Source organism: Musca autumnalis, unplaced genomic scaffold (genome assembly GCF_047663935.1).
Source record: "Musca autumnalis isolate F117 unplaced genomic scaffold, ASM4766393v1 scaffold_2, whole genome shotgun sequence".
Taxonomy (NCBI): domain Eukaryota; kingdom Metazoa; phylum Arthropoda; class Insecta; order Diptera; family Muscidae; genus Musca; species Musca autumnalis.
The window spans coordinates 107,757,226-107,774,557 of record NW_027411755.1 but is presented as its reverse complement, the minus strand read 5'-3'; the positions used below and the strand labels follow the sequence as shown (position 1 = coordinate 107,774,557).

The 17,332-nt window shown below is 34.6% G+C and overlaps 1 protein-coding gene across 2 annotated transcripts in view; it reads left to right on the top strand.

Moving 5' to 3' along the window:
* Positions 1-10,472, top strand: part of me31B (ATP-dependent RNA helicase me31b) — a 48,646-nt gene extending 38,174 nt beyond the window's left edge. For both annotated transcript variants that reach the window (XM_073968716.1, XM_073968717.1), the window contains exons 4-6: positions 8,951-9,329; positions 9,392-10,039; positions 10,111-10,472. In XM_073968716.1, coding sequence (XP_073824817.1) covers positions 8,951-9,329; positions 9,392-10,039; positions 10,111-10,310 — 1,227 coding nt within the window. In that variant the 3' untranslated portion in view covers positions 10,311-10,472. The remainder of the gene's footprint in view (positions 1-8,950; positions 9,330-9,391; positions 10,040-10,110) is intronic.
* Positions 10,473-17,332: the final 6,860 nt, after the last annotated feature.

The window sequence follows — 17,332 nt, the reverse complement described above, 5'->3', positions numbered from 1 at the left end:
TAGTGCAACCGTTAGCTTTTAACACTTTCCACAATGCACTAGAATCCAATGCAGGAAAAGTATTGGAGAAATACTTACTCCTCTCCCTACGTATTACATTTTTAGCCCTGTTGCGAAGTTTAGAGTAACACGTCCATTTTTCAGGACTCTGATCGGAAAGATATGCAGAATATGAAACGTCCCTAAGAGATCGGTAAAATTTTACTTTTCTCGAATACATCCACGGGTCTTTGCCATAAGAAATTCTTCTGCGAACAAGCGGGACAAAGTTGAACATATTGTTAAATAGGGAATCAAGAATTACACTTTTCGAATCAACATCATGCGCAAGGAAAATGGAATTATCGTCAAAGTTCCACAAAAAATTATTCAATCCACTCCAATCAATATTCCGGAAATCGTAATATTCAACAAACTCTGGTGCATGATGATTGTGAAACATCAAACAAGAAAAAATAATCACATGATCCGATATGGAAGGGCATTGAACTTGACCTTTGAAACTAAGCACGTCGATGTCACTAACCAGCCAAAAATCTATTAAAGACGTAGATTGCGAACGTAAATCAAAATGTGTGGGTTTACAATTATACCCTAAGGACAAATTAAGCCTAGTACACATTGACCGAACAACATTTGACTTGCTGGGGACAAAAAGATTGCAATTGAAGTCGCCACAGATTACAATATTCCCGTACCTAGCAAGGATTTCACTGTGGTAGTTCTCAAAAGCCACCACGTCACCACTGGGACACACCAAATAAAAAGGTAATATCACCAAAATGTACCTCCAGGAAAATAGACTCGCAGCTAGCCTCAGAAACCGCAAGAACTGTCTTGTATTTAATTACATTAGAAAGATATATGCCTACTCCACCACCTCTGCCAAAAGCCGGAAATGTGTACAGAACGATCTGTAATATCAGCGTACAACCAAGTCTCTGAGATAGCAAATATATCGAGTACATTATCACTAGACATCGGATTTTAGCATGTTTTTTATTTCTTATCCGATTGGACTCAAATTTTGGATCTAGGCGTTTTGAGGGTCAATTTTTCGATATTTGGGGTCATATCAAAAATATGCAAAAAATATGCAAAAAATATGCAAAATATATGCAAAAAATATGCAAAATATATGCAAAAAATATGCAAAATATGCAAAAAATATGCTAAATATGCAAGTGTTTTTTTGACAAAAATCGTCAATTAAATTTGGAAAATCATCAAAAAAGCATTCAAAATTAAGTTTTTTGACGTTTAACATAGTTTTTTGCAGATTATTATGTTATTGAGACTCTCCAGATATTCCGCCACAGCAATAAATCTAGACTAACAAGACTTAAATCAATTTTCACAAGGTGAGAAAATGTCAAATAACCCAGCATTCGTATTACAACATAATTTGCTTCCTATACAAATGTAGATAGATAATGGACAAATTTCAAAAACTCAATCAGAAATGTCAAAATCAACGTATCCAAATATGGTGATAGTTTCTAATCGTCCAAAATTGTCTAGCAGAAAAACAAAGGAGCTACAGTTAGTCATCGCTATTTTTGTTTAGATAAAAGCGCAATTTTTGCTAGTTTTTGGAAATAGGGTTCGTTTTTTAGCGCAAAATGGGAAAAAGTACTAAAGTACCATTTACGATTCCAGGTTCTGGAATATAACTATAATTAGAAGTATACGTTTTGAATATCCACATATTAGATTTGAATATATTTTATAGTGTTTAGTCCTATATTTGTGGTCAAAAAGCTTCTTTGGAAAAGTGCTCTAACTGCCGCTTTAATTTGATGACATGGTTTTAGTTTAATGCACTAAAAATACATAATTTTATATGTATATTGTACGCATACAACCGTTTAATGCAGAATTGGGAAATGTTCACTCCTCGGCGAAAAGTAATGCATTATTTTTAGATTCACTTTTGGCAGTTTTGTTGAGATTTGCATTATTTTATTGTTGTAAAATAATTTCAGCTCAATCTCGGGTTTTGTTGTTCTCAAATTTTTAAAAACAACAAGTTTTATTTAAAGTGGGATGTAGTTAAAATTGATGTGAAGAACACCAAATGATTAGTGCAAAATAATATCCCTCAGAAAAACCACACAATAGCGTGGTAGTGGTAAAATAAGTCAAACCCTTGGAATTATCTTTATCATGGCAAAACCACTCACATATTTCTGCTAGAAAAGCATTTGGAATGCTAAAAAAATATAGTTTTTTCATTCCTGCTACAGGAAAACAATTTTGATAACACAGTCGAAAAGAAATTATACAATTAATTAACTTATATCTGACCGTGTACTCGATAATTTGAACTAATTATTACAAATGTTTCGAATTTGGACAGTTGTTTAATGGACTAGTTGCTATATACATTTTTTCAGCAACATTTAGAAAAAATTGTCGAGTACAAGGATATAACACCTTTTTTAACATATTAGTCTTGTTGTCTAGGATATAAATAAAATATTAAGAAAAATATTCGCCGCAATATTGTCATTAAAGTTGCCAAAGGCACTATACACCTAAAAGGCAAAGATTTCAAGGAATCTTAATTTTCAAAAAAAATTTAAATTTCAAACCTGTCCCGTGTTTTGCTTACATCCTGATGTATACTTTAAAAACGTCATATTTCTAGCTCTACTTTCACAATCTGATTGGCGTTTTCTGTAATTTGGGAAAATTGAGTCTTGTTGCATGGTAAATTGGTAAAAAGTAAGGAAAGGAACAAATACGGGCAATGCCAATAAAAATGTCCGGATTGACGTATAGAAAAATCTCACTATTTTTAACACTTAGAGCACGTAGAGTATTATATAACTACCACGAGTTATTTAATCATAGAAAATAATTTATTTTCTTTACTATTCGTTAATCCGGACAATCTGATAATTCGGACACCGCCGAAACCTGTGGTGTAGGGATTATCGAGATTATACTGTATATATGGGTGTAATATCCAAATCTGAATCGATTCTTACCAAAATAAACAGGGATCGCCCTAGGGCCAAAAAATCTCCAATTTTTATGCGAATTGGTCTATAAATGTGACCTGTACTTTGTTTTCAAAATGACCTGGCCAGATGGATAAGTGCGAATCTATGCAGATAATCAAAATGAACTGTGGGTCTATTTCGTTTCCTTTTGCATGTTGCAAGCTCATTCACTAAGACATAATACCCTTGGTATTAAAATAAAGTTATCAGTGCAGTCATGAATAAAAATTACGTGCATAATTTGTTTCCTTTCCCAAATGTCACAATTTGTTTCCATATTTATGCCCAAAAAGGGAATATTTTTGTCGATTCGACTAGAATATGCCATCATGAAGCGAATCTAGTAGCTTTCAACTTTTAACAAATATTGATTTTAAAAGAGTTTCACTTTCTAAAATTATTTTCCGTGCGGACAATTTGGAGGGAAATATTCATGATTGCCCTGTATATGTTTTTATATGTTATATGTTTTTAGTAAAATATGAAAGATTTTATGTAATATTCAATATTGTCTTAGTCTTAACTTCTAGCTCATTTGATATTCTGTCAGACAATTTGGTCGAGCAGAAACTATCAACATATTTGGATACATTCATTTTGACATTTCTGATTGAGTTTTTGAACAAATTTGTATCAGAAAGCAACTTATGTTGTAATAAGAAGGCTGGGTTATAGGAAATTTTCTAAGTCTTTTAGTCCAGATTTATTGCTGTGGCGGAATAATAATTAATAACATAATAATCTGCTAAGAAATCGACGTTTAACGGCAATAAACTTAATTTAGAACACTTTTTGATGACTTTCCAAATTTAATTTGACGATTTTCGTCAAAAAAAATTAGTTGCATATTTTGCATATTTTTTGCATATTTTGCATATTTTTTGCATATTTTGCATATTTTTTGCATATTTTGTGCATATGCAAAATATGCAAATATGCAAAAAAATAAAAAATATGAGCCTGTCATTGCATTCAGTTTTCTTCAAAACGAATTTTGGTCCAATCAGAATTTTCGTATCTTTATTAATAAAAAATATGCAAATATGCAAAATCCGATGTCTAATTATCACTAAGAATACATTTAAGTTCATCCAACTTTCCAGGTGGCTTGATGCTCCTGCAATTCAGATGGCCAACTTTTATTTGAGATAGATAAGGAGCGAAAGCAGACTTGAAATTATCGCTACTGCTGACTATTTGACCAAGATTGAAGTCAGAAGACATCAAATATAACTAAGACAATCTGTAAGAATGGGAACACAACGAATAATGATATACACGGATATTTTAGTGAAAAAAAAAAAAACATTTTACTATTCATTTCTAATAATTTACATACAATATATGTTGACTGATCAAAGATACAGTGAGATCAATAAAACAATAACCTAATACTTAAGGAATTCATCATTTAATACTTGAAATACTACTAATTAAACAATAACCTACCAGTTTGCCGGGCTATTTAGAGCAAATTGGATGTGTATAGGATTCGGACAGGAAATAAAAAAATACAAACCAGGCAATAAATACATCTTATATATTCTGGGGGGAAGATCCGGCATCATTATCATGTAACAGAGCTTCACAGCCAGCAGCATCATTGTCAACTTTTCTCCCATCAGGCATCGTAAGTTCAACTCTAAGCTTGTCCGGTCTGGTAATTTTAAATTTCAGAATCTTTCTCTCCCTCAGAAGCTTCCTACAGGTAGCATTTAACTTTCAACAGCCGGTGGGTAATGATCATTAAGATAAACCCTCCTATCAACGGAGATGTTAGGGGGCATTTCATCCTTCACAAGAGTGGAGACAATAAGTGTTTTGGTTTTCAGATGTTTAAAATATCTCTTCATTATCTCATCACGAATAAAAACATCATTGAACTTCACCAAAATAGATTTTTTCTGGTTTATGTACGAAACATAGTTGATGTCATGGCGAATTATTGGTATATCATAAAATGAACCCAGTTCAATAATTGGTTCAATAAAATTGTCTAAGCCATCAGGTAGGCCGCTGATGACAATATCTGGCCTATTTATTTTCCTGTACAATGCAATATTATCCATTTGTAGTTGATGCAATTTGCCATCAGTAGAATTCTCCACATGTTTAATTACCCTGCATTCTGTTAACTGGGACTCAACATTTGTGAAAAACTTATCCATGTCATTTTTCATTCCAACAATTGCATCCAGGGCTTTTCTCATTTCGCTCCGTCCTTCTTCATTTTGCCTGATTAAATTGTCAATATTATTGTTGAAACGGGACACATCATCAGAGACAGCAGAAGGGTTACCCGTGCATGCAAAACAAACAAATGCCAGGGTCGGGTTGGCAATTAGAATATCCATTTGATCCTTAGAAACTTGAGCACATGAAGAGTGGATCCATAGTTGGCAGCAGCGACATTGTACTCTCCCTTTCTTAGTAATGTTAGAAGAACACACTGAACATTTAGTTGACGGCATTTTATTTAAGGTTATGTCAGCCAAACGTATGCCGCAAACAACAAAAGCCAACACAAGAACAGCTATCAAGTATTGATTACAACTTAGGGCAGTAAACAGGAAATTTCCTCGTTTAAATCAAAGATTTTCACAGATTACGTATTTACTATACGTGATTCCGCAGTTTTAGTTTTTATTGATCTCTTTTTTAGTAAAATAAAGCGAAATTAAAGGAGATCGATCAGCCACACAAAAACACGTCTTACTCAGGCATCGCGTTGCCACCATTTTTCCGAACTTCTACCCTCTGAATCAACCATCCTACTTCGAACTCTCACATTTCCAGGCCGAATTAGTTATAATTCAGTCAATCATCAAGAAACGTCTCCACAAAATATTATGGACATAGGTCTACGTTTTTTTATAGCCCCCATATAGCAGTACCGTCCGATTTCAGCTATTTTAAGGTTTTTAGATACATTTCTAGAACGAATTAGTTATAATTTGGCAAGTAACCTCTCCACTTGTGCAGAAAGAAAACTAATTACTCTATGCCGAACATAACGCTTTTTACTTGTTTTATTTCGCTTAATTTTATTGTATTTTATTTTATTCGTATTTCCCTTCCTTTTATTTTAGATTATTTTATTTCACTTAATTTTATTTTGTTTTATTTTATTTTACTTTATTTTATTTCATTTTACTTTACTTTATTTCACTTAATTTTATTTTATTTCACTTCATTTTATATTGTTTTATTTATTTTTTATTTCATTTTATTTTATTTCAGTTTAATTTAATTTATTTTATTTTATTTACTTTTAATAATATCAGTTTCTTTTCATTTTTGCGCTCGTCTCAATTTTACATGTCTTATTTATTATTGCCAAGTAAAAAATAATGCAAAGATGATGAAACGTTCTGTGGAACAAATATCATTCACACTTTGCAAGAGAACTGAGAGACTTACCAATATGGCGGAAAAATTGAGCAAGAGAGCACAACAACTGTGCTAAAAGAACAGTGATAGACAAATTTGCTAAGTGCAAGGGAAATTGAAAAGTAATTTTGTGGAACAATAAAAGGTTATCACTTTTCAAAATAACAACTTTTTGAGAAGTGCAAAATGAAAAGCGATAAGTTCTTTCGAGGAATAGGGCCCAGATAATGACATGTTAATCTTATTTGTGTAAATTGCCGATGTAATATAACAACACAAAACTCTTAAATACATCGGGCCAACATCCTGATATCAACCCTCATAAAATGTTTGGGTCCAATTTAACAAAAAACTCCAAAAACATCCTCCAACGTAGGATCAAGATTTACTAAAAATTGGGGAACCAGTATCCTTAGAGTGGAACATACCGAGCCTTAATTTTTGGTTTAACTAAGCTCATTAATGCTCCAATGAATGTCCAAAGTGGATAGACAACTCATTAAGGAACACACCTTTGGTAATTCTCGAAGAAACCATCGATTTGGTAATTTTTGCTATACTTTTATTGTCACCCCCAAGTAATAGTTAATTCTTATTTTTAACCGTATTTGTTATAAATCGCAAATAACCTTTGCATATTTTGACGGAATATTGTTGTAAGGACCTATAGCAAGAGATTTGCACAAAAAACCGTATAGTTTTTACATAATTTGTTGCCATAAACGAACAATTAATATGAAATTTTCTACAATTTTGGTTTTTGGAATACTTTTCTTGCTTAACTGTACAAAACATTTTCCGAGAAAATGCCCAGCAAACCAAATGTAGGATGTCCGACACGTCTCAACAATTTCGGAAGCGACATCGTGCAGATTTCGATTCGATTTCTAAACGATTTTTCGGAGCGGTAATAGTTCAGATTTTGTACCGATTTCGGAACGAATGTCGGAAAGAATTTTTCTTCCCGAATTTCCTAAGGATTTTCTTCAGATTTCGTTACGAAATCGGATCGATATCGATACGATGTCGTTTCGAAATTTCGTTCCGAAATGATGTCAACCACTTCATACAACTTTCGTTAAGTTATCGTCACGATTTCGGATCAGACATCGGACGTATCGTCCGAATTTTGTTCCGATTTCGTTAAGATGTCGGTACGATTGGTTTACTGGGTGTTGTTAACGTAGTTATTTTTGTTTGACATAACAGAAAATACCAGCTGATCGAAATTTAACGGCCAAAATAAGTTATTGTAAATTAAATTCTCATACAAAACACAAAAATGTTGGCCTTTTTAAGTGTACAACATGAAGGGTTTTGTTTTTTTTTATTTTTTAATCTTCAGATGATCAAGATATGACAATAAATAACGAAAATAAAAGTCACATTTAAACCCCTCAATGATTTATTTTCGATTGCTATACATTTTGTTATTGTATTTTAAATTGAACTCTTTTAAATCATTAGAGGGAGTCACTCTCGAGTCCCTTTTTGATCATACAAGTGAATTAATAAATTTTTGATTACCAAAAGGACTCTAAAAAGGCTCCGGAATGTGACTTTTGAAAAAAAAGAAATATATTATAGGCAGTTCTTCTGAATAAATGAAAATATTTCTCAAACTTTGTTTTTTCGTTGAGTTCCATTAAGGGGTGACACTCGCAAATTTCAGGAAAATGAAAAAAACTTTTATTGGCTTATATTAAAGTGGAAGCAGCATAGAGTAAGTGGTAAAATTTTCAATATTGCCTGGGATATGAGCTTTGGAAGGGAAAAATTTATTGTGTTTTATATACAACATAGAAACTAAAAACGTGTTTTTTTCGAAATGACGTTTTGAAATCGGTGCCTACTCTAGGTACAGAATTAATGAACCGATTGTGATATAATTTTGTGGGGTTTTCGAGGACATCAAAATCTATTCCTTCATCGATCGATTTTATTTTTAATTTTTTTACCGTTTCATGAACAGAGAACGTCAGTTTTATAAGCCGTTGCAACTTAGAATTTGTTGGTCCAGTAAAATCTATTATTTTTTTAAAAAATCGATCAATGAAGGAATAGATTTTGATGTCCTCGATCTATGTTCTAAGTAAGGCCACAAAAATATATGACGATCGGTTAATTAGTTGTCGAGCTAAAGTTGACACCGCAAAATGCTTTTACAAAGAGGGTTTCGTGGGCCGCCATTTGCAAAAAAAATACACAATGCTTTTTATCAAAAAAAAAAAAAAAAAAAATCAGGCTAATAAAGCTTTGCTTCTCATGATGAAAAATAAATGTACTAAAAGTTTTGGTAGTTTTCTTGGAAAAAAATTGATGAAAATGGCCTTTTTTGAGCTTTACAAGTGGGGGTCACCCTTAATACTAAACATCATTAGCTCTGTATTCATTTTGGTATATTCGAACAGAAATATTTACTGCACAAATGCATACTGTGTGATTGCATAAATCAAAACAAAAAGGCAATGTGCTCTTTTAGTCTTCTTAGTGTCATTGGCATCATAAAAGAAAGAAAGTATTACACTGATTAACTTGTCACTTCATTGCAGGATGTTACCGACACTCGTGGAAATGAATTTGAAGAGTTCTGTTTAAAAAGGAAATTGTTAATGGGCATTTTCGAAAAGGGGTGGGAACGGCCCTCTCCTATTCAGGAAGCAGCAATACCAATAGCGTTAAGTGGAAAAGATATTTTGGCGAGGGCTAAAAATGGAACTGGAAAAACTGGTGCATACTGCATTCCTGTTTTGGAGCAAATCGATCCATCGAAGGATTACATACAGGCCCTAATTATGGTTCCCACCCGAGAGCTTGCATTGCAAACTTCACAAATTTGTATTGAATTGGCTAAACATCTTGATATTCGAGTTATGGTAACCACTGGAGGTACAATTCTAAAGGATGATATATTGCGTTTGTATCAAAAAGGTAAGATAATTAAATTTAGTTAAAAGTGAAGGTGAATCTAATGTCTGCACTTTTATTTCTAGTTCAACTTATTATTGCAACGCCAGGACGCATTCTTGATTTAATGGATAAGAGAGTAGCTGACATGTCGCACTGCAAGATTCTTGTTCTAGATGAAGCCGATAAACTATTATCACTCGATTTTCAAGGCATGCTGGATCATGTTATTTTGAAATTACCGAAGGATCCTCAGATTCTTTTATTCTCGGCAACTTTTCCACTAACTGTTAAAAATTTTATGGAGAAACACTTACGCGAGCCTTATGAAATAAATTTGATGGAGGAACTAACATTGAAAGGTGTGACTCAATATTACGCATTTGTCCAAGAACGTCAAAAAGTGCACTGTCTAAATACGCTTTTCTCTAAGCTCCAAATCAACCAATCAATAATATTCTGCAATTCTACACAACGCGTGGAACTTTTAGCGAAGAAAATAACTGAACTCGGATATTGTTGTTATTATATACACGCAAAAATGGCGCAAGCCCACAGAAATCGCGTTTTTCACGATTTTCGACAAGGACTTTGTCGCAATCTCGTATGCTCAGATTTATTTACCCGTGGTATAGATGTTCAAGCTGTTAACGTTGTTATTAACTTTGATTTTCCACGAATGGCTGAAACATATTTGCACAGAATCGGTCGCTCTGGACGCTTTGGACATTTAGGTACGTTTAAATTGCTTGTAAATAGTATAGGGGACGAAAATATTTATGTGATTTCTTCAACTTTTATTCAGGTATTGCCATTAATTTAATAACATATGAGGATAGGTTTGATTTACACCGGATTGAAAAGGAGCTTGGAACTGAAATTAAACCAATACCTAAGGTGATCGACCCTGCTCTATACGTGGCAAATGTAGCAGTTAATTCCGGAGAATCTAGTAATAATGATCTTAATAATTCATGTATTGAAGAAGGAAATGTTAGCAAATAATATGCTATTATGAAAAAATTTATATAAAATTCTGAAAAAGAAATACATTACTGAATTTTTGGATTTTCATTTTTGTAAGATTCCCTTTATTATACATATTTTTAATAAAAGCAAGTTCTGTACAGTTTTCTAGATCTGTATTTAATTTTGAAAAATGACAAATCGACGTATAAAATTAATATTCCCTAATTTTGTTTCTGTTTTATGTTTTACATATACTTGTATGGGTAAATATGTTCGGAGTTTCCACAAATTCTTTCAATTTAAGAAATGGTTCTCATAAATTCGTTCTTAACTTATGGGCCGATTCCGTACAGCGAGGCGAGTCGGGTCGCGTTGCCAGTTGCAATTTTTCCATTACGTATGGCAAAAGTCGCACGACGACGTCAAATTTTGTCGCCGTAATGTTAATTTTCCGGCGACAACAAATTAGCTGTCGCCGTTCATTTTTACTAACGAATTAAAAAAAATAACTTGTTATCGACGATTATTTTCTATCGCTGTACGTAGTGCATTTTTTAAATTTTGTCGCAGAGACGATAGACGACGCGACATGACTCGCCTCGCTGTACGGAATCGGCCCATAAACCAACACAAGAAACGGAATTTTCAAACAACTTTCCCACCATACCACTGCTATCGAAAACGACATCGTTTTCGAATGTTTCTCGATAGTTTTGCGGATATTTTGTTCGAGAACGACACAAGATAATCACCCTTATTACGGTTGGCGTAGTCGTAGACGTTCAAGTGACGTAGACGTTGTCGTAAGCGTAGTCGTAAGATACCTTTTCATATGATGAAAAATTATATACAGCGAAATTTTTTGTCTTTTATAGCATTCTATATCCTTAAAAAAACGAAATAAATACATTTGTAATTCCCAGAACGTTTTTGCAATTTCCGTCATTTTTCAGTTCCCGTATTTTTATGAAATTTGTATGGGGAAGCAATTTTTGACAATTCGTTCTTTTTTCAAACATTACCATTAAAAAAGTACGGGAACACGATGAAAAATATCAATAATATTATAAGTTAAAACAAAAACTGATTTAATTTTTCACATGTACACATTTTTCGGCATCATGCCAAACAGTATAAAAACGGTCAAAACGACATAAAACTTTTAAAACTTTACCACGTGTTTTCAGCTTTATGTTCAGCCCAATTATGAACGGCATCTCACCGTGAGTTTTCTCTTTCGCGCCTCCTCCCCTATTATAAACATCATATCGCCGTGAGTGCTGTTATGTTCTCACTCTTCCCTTATTATAAACAACAAGAGGGTAAGCAAAACTCACGTTCGTGAAAAAATTAGCTATTACAAATGTAAAAAAAGTGAGAAAAAGAGGCAAATTTGTGCTGAAATTTCTCACTATCGAAATCAAAGTGAGTTGAACAAAAAAATTTAAGTGTGGTCATTTATTTTAAAAAATACGAATATTTTGTATCTGTAATGATAATTAATTGTATTTTAGGTTGAAAGCAACAAAAAATAATTAGAAATTTTTTATGTTTTGAGGTTATTGTTGACCTTTGGACGCTTTTTTCTTTGGTTTTAATTTTGGCTTGAGGTCAACTTAAGAATTAAAATTTTTTTGTTTTTATTCTTATAAAAAGAAAGAAATATCATTGTTATTATAAATTTCTACCATATTATTTATAGTTGCATAAAACAAATGTTCTTGTTTTGAAAGCCAATCCCTGAGGATGACCATCAAAGATGGTTGAAATATTGGAAATGGAATAGATTCTACCTTATTGTGATAAGAGTTTCTTTATATTTTTAATCGCAATATGTTTTCGACAAAAACAAATATTAGGACATTTACCGCTAACATTTTTTCAGAGTTCTTTACGAATTCGGTCTGAATCTCTGAATTCTTTCAGAATTTGGTACAAAATTGGGTCTAACTTCAGTTCCAAGAATGGGATGTAACTATCCACTGAAGTTAAATGACTAGGTTTGGCATCGCACCTTTAAAAGACGAACAGCCCTATTCTGAAGGCATGGGAGTTGGGAATTTTTTCCCATTCCCACATTTTCGTATTCTGAACAAAATTTTGTGGGAGTTTTTTTCCCATTTCCCATCTCCCCTCATTCTGAATGAAGTTCGAATTGGGAATTTGTTCCCATGGGAAAAAAGTATACATTCTCTATCTTGAATTGTGGGAGAATTTTGTGTCTTTTTGTGGGAAAAATCTCCCCAGCAAACAGTGTGGGAGTTTGAAAAAAAATTTCTAGAAATTTCATATTTTTATGAAATTTCATATTTTAAGACATCTACACGACAAAATTGTTGCAAATATTTATAATCGCCATGTGTTTGCTTAATAAAAGCATACAAAATGTACTGTAAAATATGTCATTAGTAGACTTCGGATTTTGCATATTCTTATATGATACAAAAACCTGCAAGAATCTAACTGTTTTACACCGATAAAAAAATTTTCCTTTATGTTATCGAACAAAACAAGAAAAAGTAGTAAAAATTAGTAGATTTTTGCAGTTGTGGAACAGACCATATGTATTGAAATACGAGAAAAAGAGTCATGGTTGATTCTGTTAACGCAGCAAAGCAAGTAAAAACAAATCAATTTCAAAAGAATTTTTGGCAATAATTATTAAAATATATTGGAAAATAACCATAATATATACAATCTTTACAACTTTTATTCATTTTCGTAATATAACCTTCGGGTTTTTTTAAATCAGACGACTAACGTTCTATTGCAAGATGTGTCACAAAAATCTACCATCTTTGCGTCAATTTACATGCCATATGAGAGCCCTGACCCACCCGGCCAACACGTGGAGAGACTTGTAGAAGAGATGGGTAGCAACTGCCTCATTATATTGGGGTGCGATGCCAACGCCCATCACTTCCACTGGGGTAGCAGCGACACGAATGCACGAGGTGAGTCCATTTTCGAATTTATCTTAAAACATAATTTGAGAATATGCAATAGGGGAAATGAAAGTACTTTCCAAAATAGTATAAGGGAGGAAGTTATTGATATAACCCTCGTAAACAAAGACGATTCCCATATCACGGACTGGAAGGTATCCGAAGATTGCTCCTTTTCGGATCATCGGAAGATACTTTTCAAAGTCTCAGTTGATGGAATTCGGCAACCACCACATAGGAATCCACGGAAGGCCAATTGGGACAAGTTTTCAGAGTTAGCAACTTCAATGCTGGGGGTACCCTGTTATCCTACAACAGCCGCAGAAGTTGATAACGCTGTGAAACATGTAACAAACAGCCCAATTATGAACGGCCTCTCACCGTGAGTTTTCTCTTTCTCGCCTCCTCCCCTATTATAAACATCATATCGCCGTAAGTGATGTTATGTTCTCACTGTTCCCTTATTATAAACAACAAGAGGGTGAGCAAAACTCACGTTCGTGAAAAAATTAACTATTACAAATGTAAAAAAAGTGAGAAAAAGAGGCAAATTTCTGCTGAAATTTCTCACTACCGAAATCAAAGTGAGTTGAACAAAAAAATTTAAGTGTGAACATTTATTTTAAAAAATACGAATATTTTGTATCTGTAATGATAATTAATTGTATTTTAGGTTGAAAGTAACAAAAAATAATAAGAGATTTTTTATGTTGTGAGGTTATTGTTGACCTTTGGACGCTATTTTCTTTGGTTTTAATTTGGCTTGAGGTCAACTTAAAAATTTAAAAACAAATGGGCGTTTTTGTTTTTATTCTTATAAAAAGAAAGAAATATCATTATTATAAATTTCTACCATAATGTTTATAGTTGCATAAAACGAATGTTCTTGTTTTTTAAAGCTTAGGACATTGACCGCTAACATTTTTTCTGAGTTCTTTACGAATTCGGTCTGAATCTCTGAATTCTTTCAGAATTTGGTACAAAATTGGGTCTACCTTCAGTTCCAAGAATGGCATGTAACTATCCACTGGAGTTATATGACTAGGTTTGGCATCGCACCATTAAAAGACGCAGAGTGCTGTGCATGGTGCTAACAATATTTGCCTAAGAATTTAGACGACTGCAATATCCCAAGTATAGTTGAGCAAAAACTACTCTGGTTTGTTGTGGACTTTATTCACACTATATTTGTTTACATTAGAACCTGCGACTATGTGAAAGCTATTCAAAACTACTTGAAATGCTTGTTGAGCAAGGGATTCTATCCAGTATGGTTGGGCTTCCCTCTCTAGAACGTGAAGATCATTCTTGATGGACCTAGTGTGTCGGGCCAACCCACCCAACGTTTTAGTTACAGTACTTGCTCGGGCATTACCGTGAGAGCCATCCCTATCTCACGGTAATGCCCGAGCAAGTACTGTAACTAAAACGTTGCCCGTGGTATGTATCAGTGAAGGAAGGCCTAAATCGAGTTTTCAGGTATGGACAGATCAAAAAGGTACATTCTGCATAAAGCGGCTCACAACTATACAAGGACCCAATCAGGAGCAACCCATGTCTGCAATTGTTATTCCTAGAGAGAGTAATGTACACGATTTGGATCTTTTGGGGTCGCAGTCTGGGAGATGGTGCTAAACACAACTTCCACTTCATTTCCTTGGTATTCCTCAGAATTTGCCATTTCTGTTATCACCCAAAATGCAACATTAAACATTTACTTATTGTAGCCATTTAATGACGTTTTTAAACGACATTTGTTCACTTTTTTACGATTTTCCAATAAATTTCACGAATTCTTCAGTGTAAATAAACAATTTTCACATATCTGCCAAAACAAAAGAACAGCTGTTACAGATGTTGCCATGTTGTTTTAATGTTGTATTTTCTTTTACCAATATCCATGTTCTTTTACAGTGGATTGTTAATAACTGACATTTTTCTTGCTAGAAATGTTTATTAATTTGAAAATTTATTTATTTTTTATACAAAAAATAAGAATTAATTAATCTCAAAGTTATTTGTGCAAAAAATGACGGTATGGCAACACAAATTATTATTTCAAGGGTTCACAAGTCGCGCCATTATTTTCCATTTTCCGACTTGTCAACCCTTGTTCACTTTTTGTGCTCCTCCCTGCTCAATCATAATAGCTCGAGCAGGTGAAAGTGAACTGCAACTCACTTGCGAGTAGCTCCCTACGTGAAGATTCATAATCGCTATGAAAGGTTCTGGTGGATAGCTATGAGGCCTCCTGCCCACTAACTCACCCTGGTAGGAGAAACCAACCGGCCTGGTGGTCAAAAGATCCTGCCAATCTAAGGAAGATTAGTAGGAGGCTTTATAATAAAGCAAATAAGTCAAAGTTGTCAACCGATTGGGAGAACTACAGAGTATCTTTCAATAAATACAACAGTGAAATTAAGAAGGCTAAACGCAAATCCTGGATTTGCTTTAGTGAGACTATAGAAGGAGTAAAGGACGTGGCTAGATTCCGTAAAGTATTATCAAAGGACCCGAAACCCATTGGTAGTATTAAACGGGCTGACGGCACATGGACGAACTCAGGTCTAGAGACTCTAGATCTCCTTGCTACCACTCACTTCCCTAACTGCATGGATGTATCAGAACTAACTGACGTTCCAACGATACAAACCCATGCCACCGTAGATGCAGATGTGAGTGCTATTGAAGAGATCATCAGTCAGCCAAAAATAAGATGGGCCATAAACACCTTCAAGCCCTTTAAATCACCCGGACCAGATAGAATTATACCCGCAATGCTACATAATGCCTTGGAGTCACTGATTCCACATCTGGTACGTATCTTCAGGGCTTGTTTGTGCTTATCGTACATACCGGTTCTATGGAGGGAAGTGACTGTGGTATACATCCCTAAAGCGGGAAAGTCAAGCCACACACTTCCAAAAGACTATAGACCAATTAGTCTTTCCTCCTTTTTACTAAAAACTCTGGAAAGACTGCTGGACCTTGGCATTAGAGCCAAGTTTTCAGCCACAGACCTAAGTTCCGCCCAACATGCCTACCTAAAAGGCAAATCGGTGGAAACAGCATTAAACGAGGTAGTTGGACACATTGAGAGGAATATGGATGGCTCAGACTATACGCTAGCGGCATTTCTCGACATAGAGGGGGCCTTCAATAACGTTAGACTTGAATCCATACACAGCTCTCTAATAAAACTAGGTGTCTCGACTATACTGGTCAATTGGATTGACGGCATGCTCAGTAGCCGAATAATCAATTCAAGCATCGGTGGAAGTTCCATTCGGAAGCAGGTCACTAGAGGTACACCTCAAGGTGGTGTAATATCACCACTACTGTGGCTTCTAGTGATAAATGAAATACTCAAGGATTTTGATAGGCAGCGCATAAAGACGATCGCGTATGCAGATGACGTTGTCATCATGTTCAGTGGGAAGTTCCCACAGACACTATCAGAACTCTTGCAAGGAGCTCTAGTCAAATTATCTAGATGGGCACTTAACAACGGACTCGGAGTGAACCCATCAAAAACAGAGCTAGTTTTGTTCACAAATAAAAGGAAGGTCAGACAATTCACCCTACCAGTGCTGGATGGAGTTAGTCTTGAACTCTCTTCGGAAGCCAAATACCTCGGCGTCATTCTTGACCACCAACTCACGTGGAAAAGGAACGTCGAGGAGCGCACCAAGAGAGGTCTAATAGCTCTATATTCCTGCAAGAACTCCATTGGTAAGAGTTGGGGCCTGAGACCAAAGGTCGTTCATTGGATCTTTACGACCATTGTCCGCCCAATTTTTACTTATGGCTCTCTGGTTTGGTGGAATGCTCTGAACAAAACGACATATATAAACAAACTGAACAGCGTCCAAAGAGCGGCATCAATTCTAATAACTGGTGCCATGAGGAGCACTCCACAAGCTGCCTTAAATGTGCTACTAGATCTACACCCACTGGACCTGGTAGTGCAGGAACAGGCAGCAATGAGTGCCCTTCGGCTGAAGGAGCTAGGTTCATGGCGCAGTTCGGAACACGGACGAGCTGCAATCCTACGTCGATTCGGACTACCAACGGCCTTGGGGAACATTAGTGACTATATGTCACCACAAATGT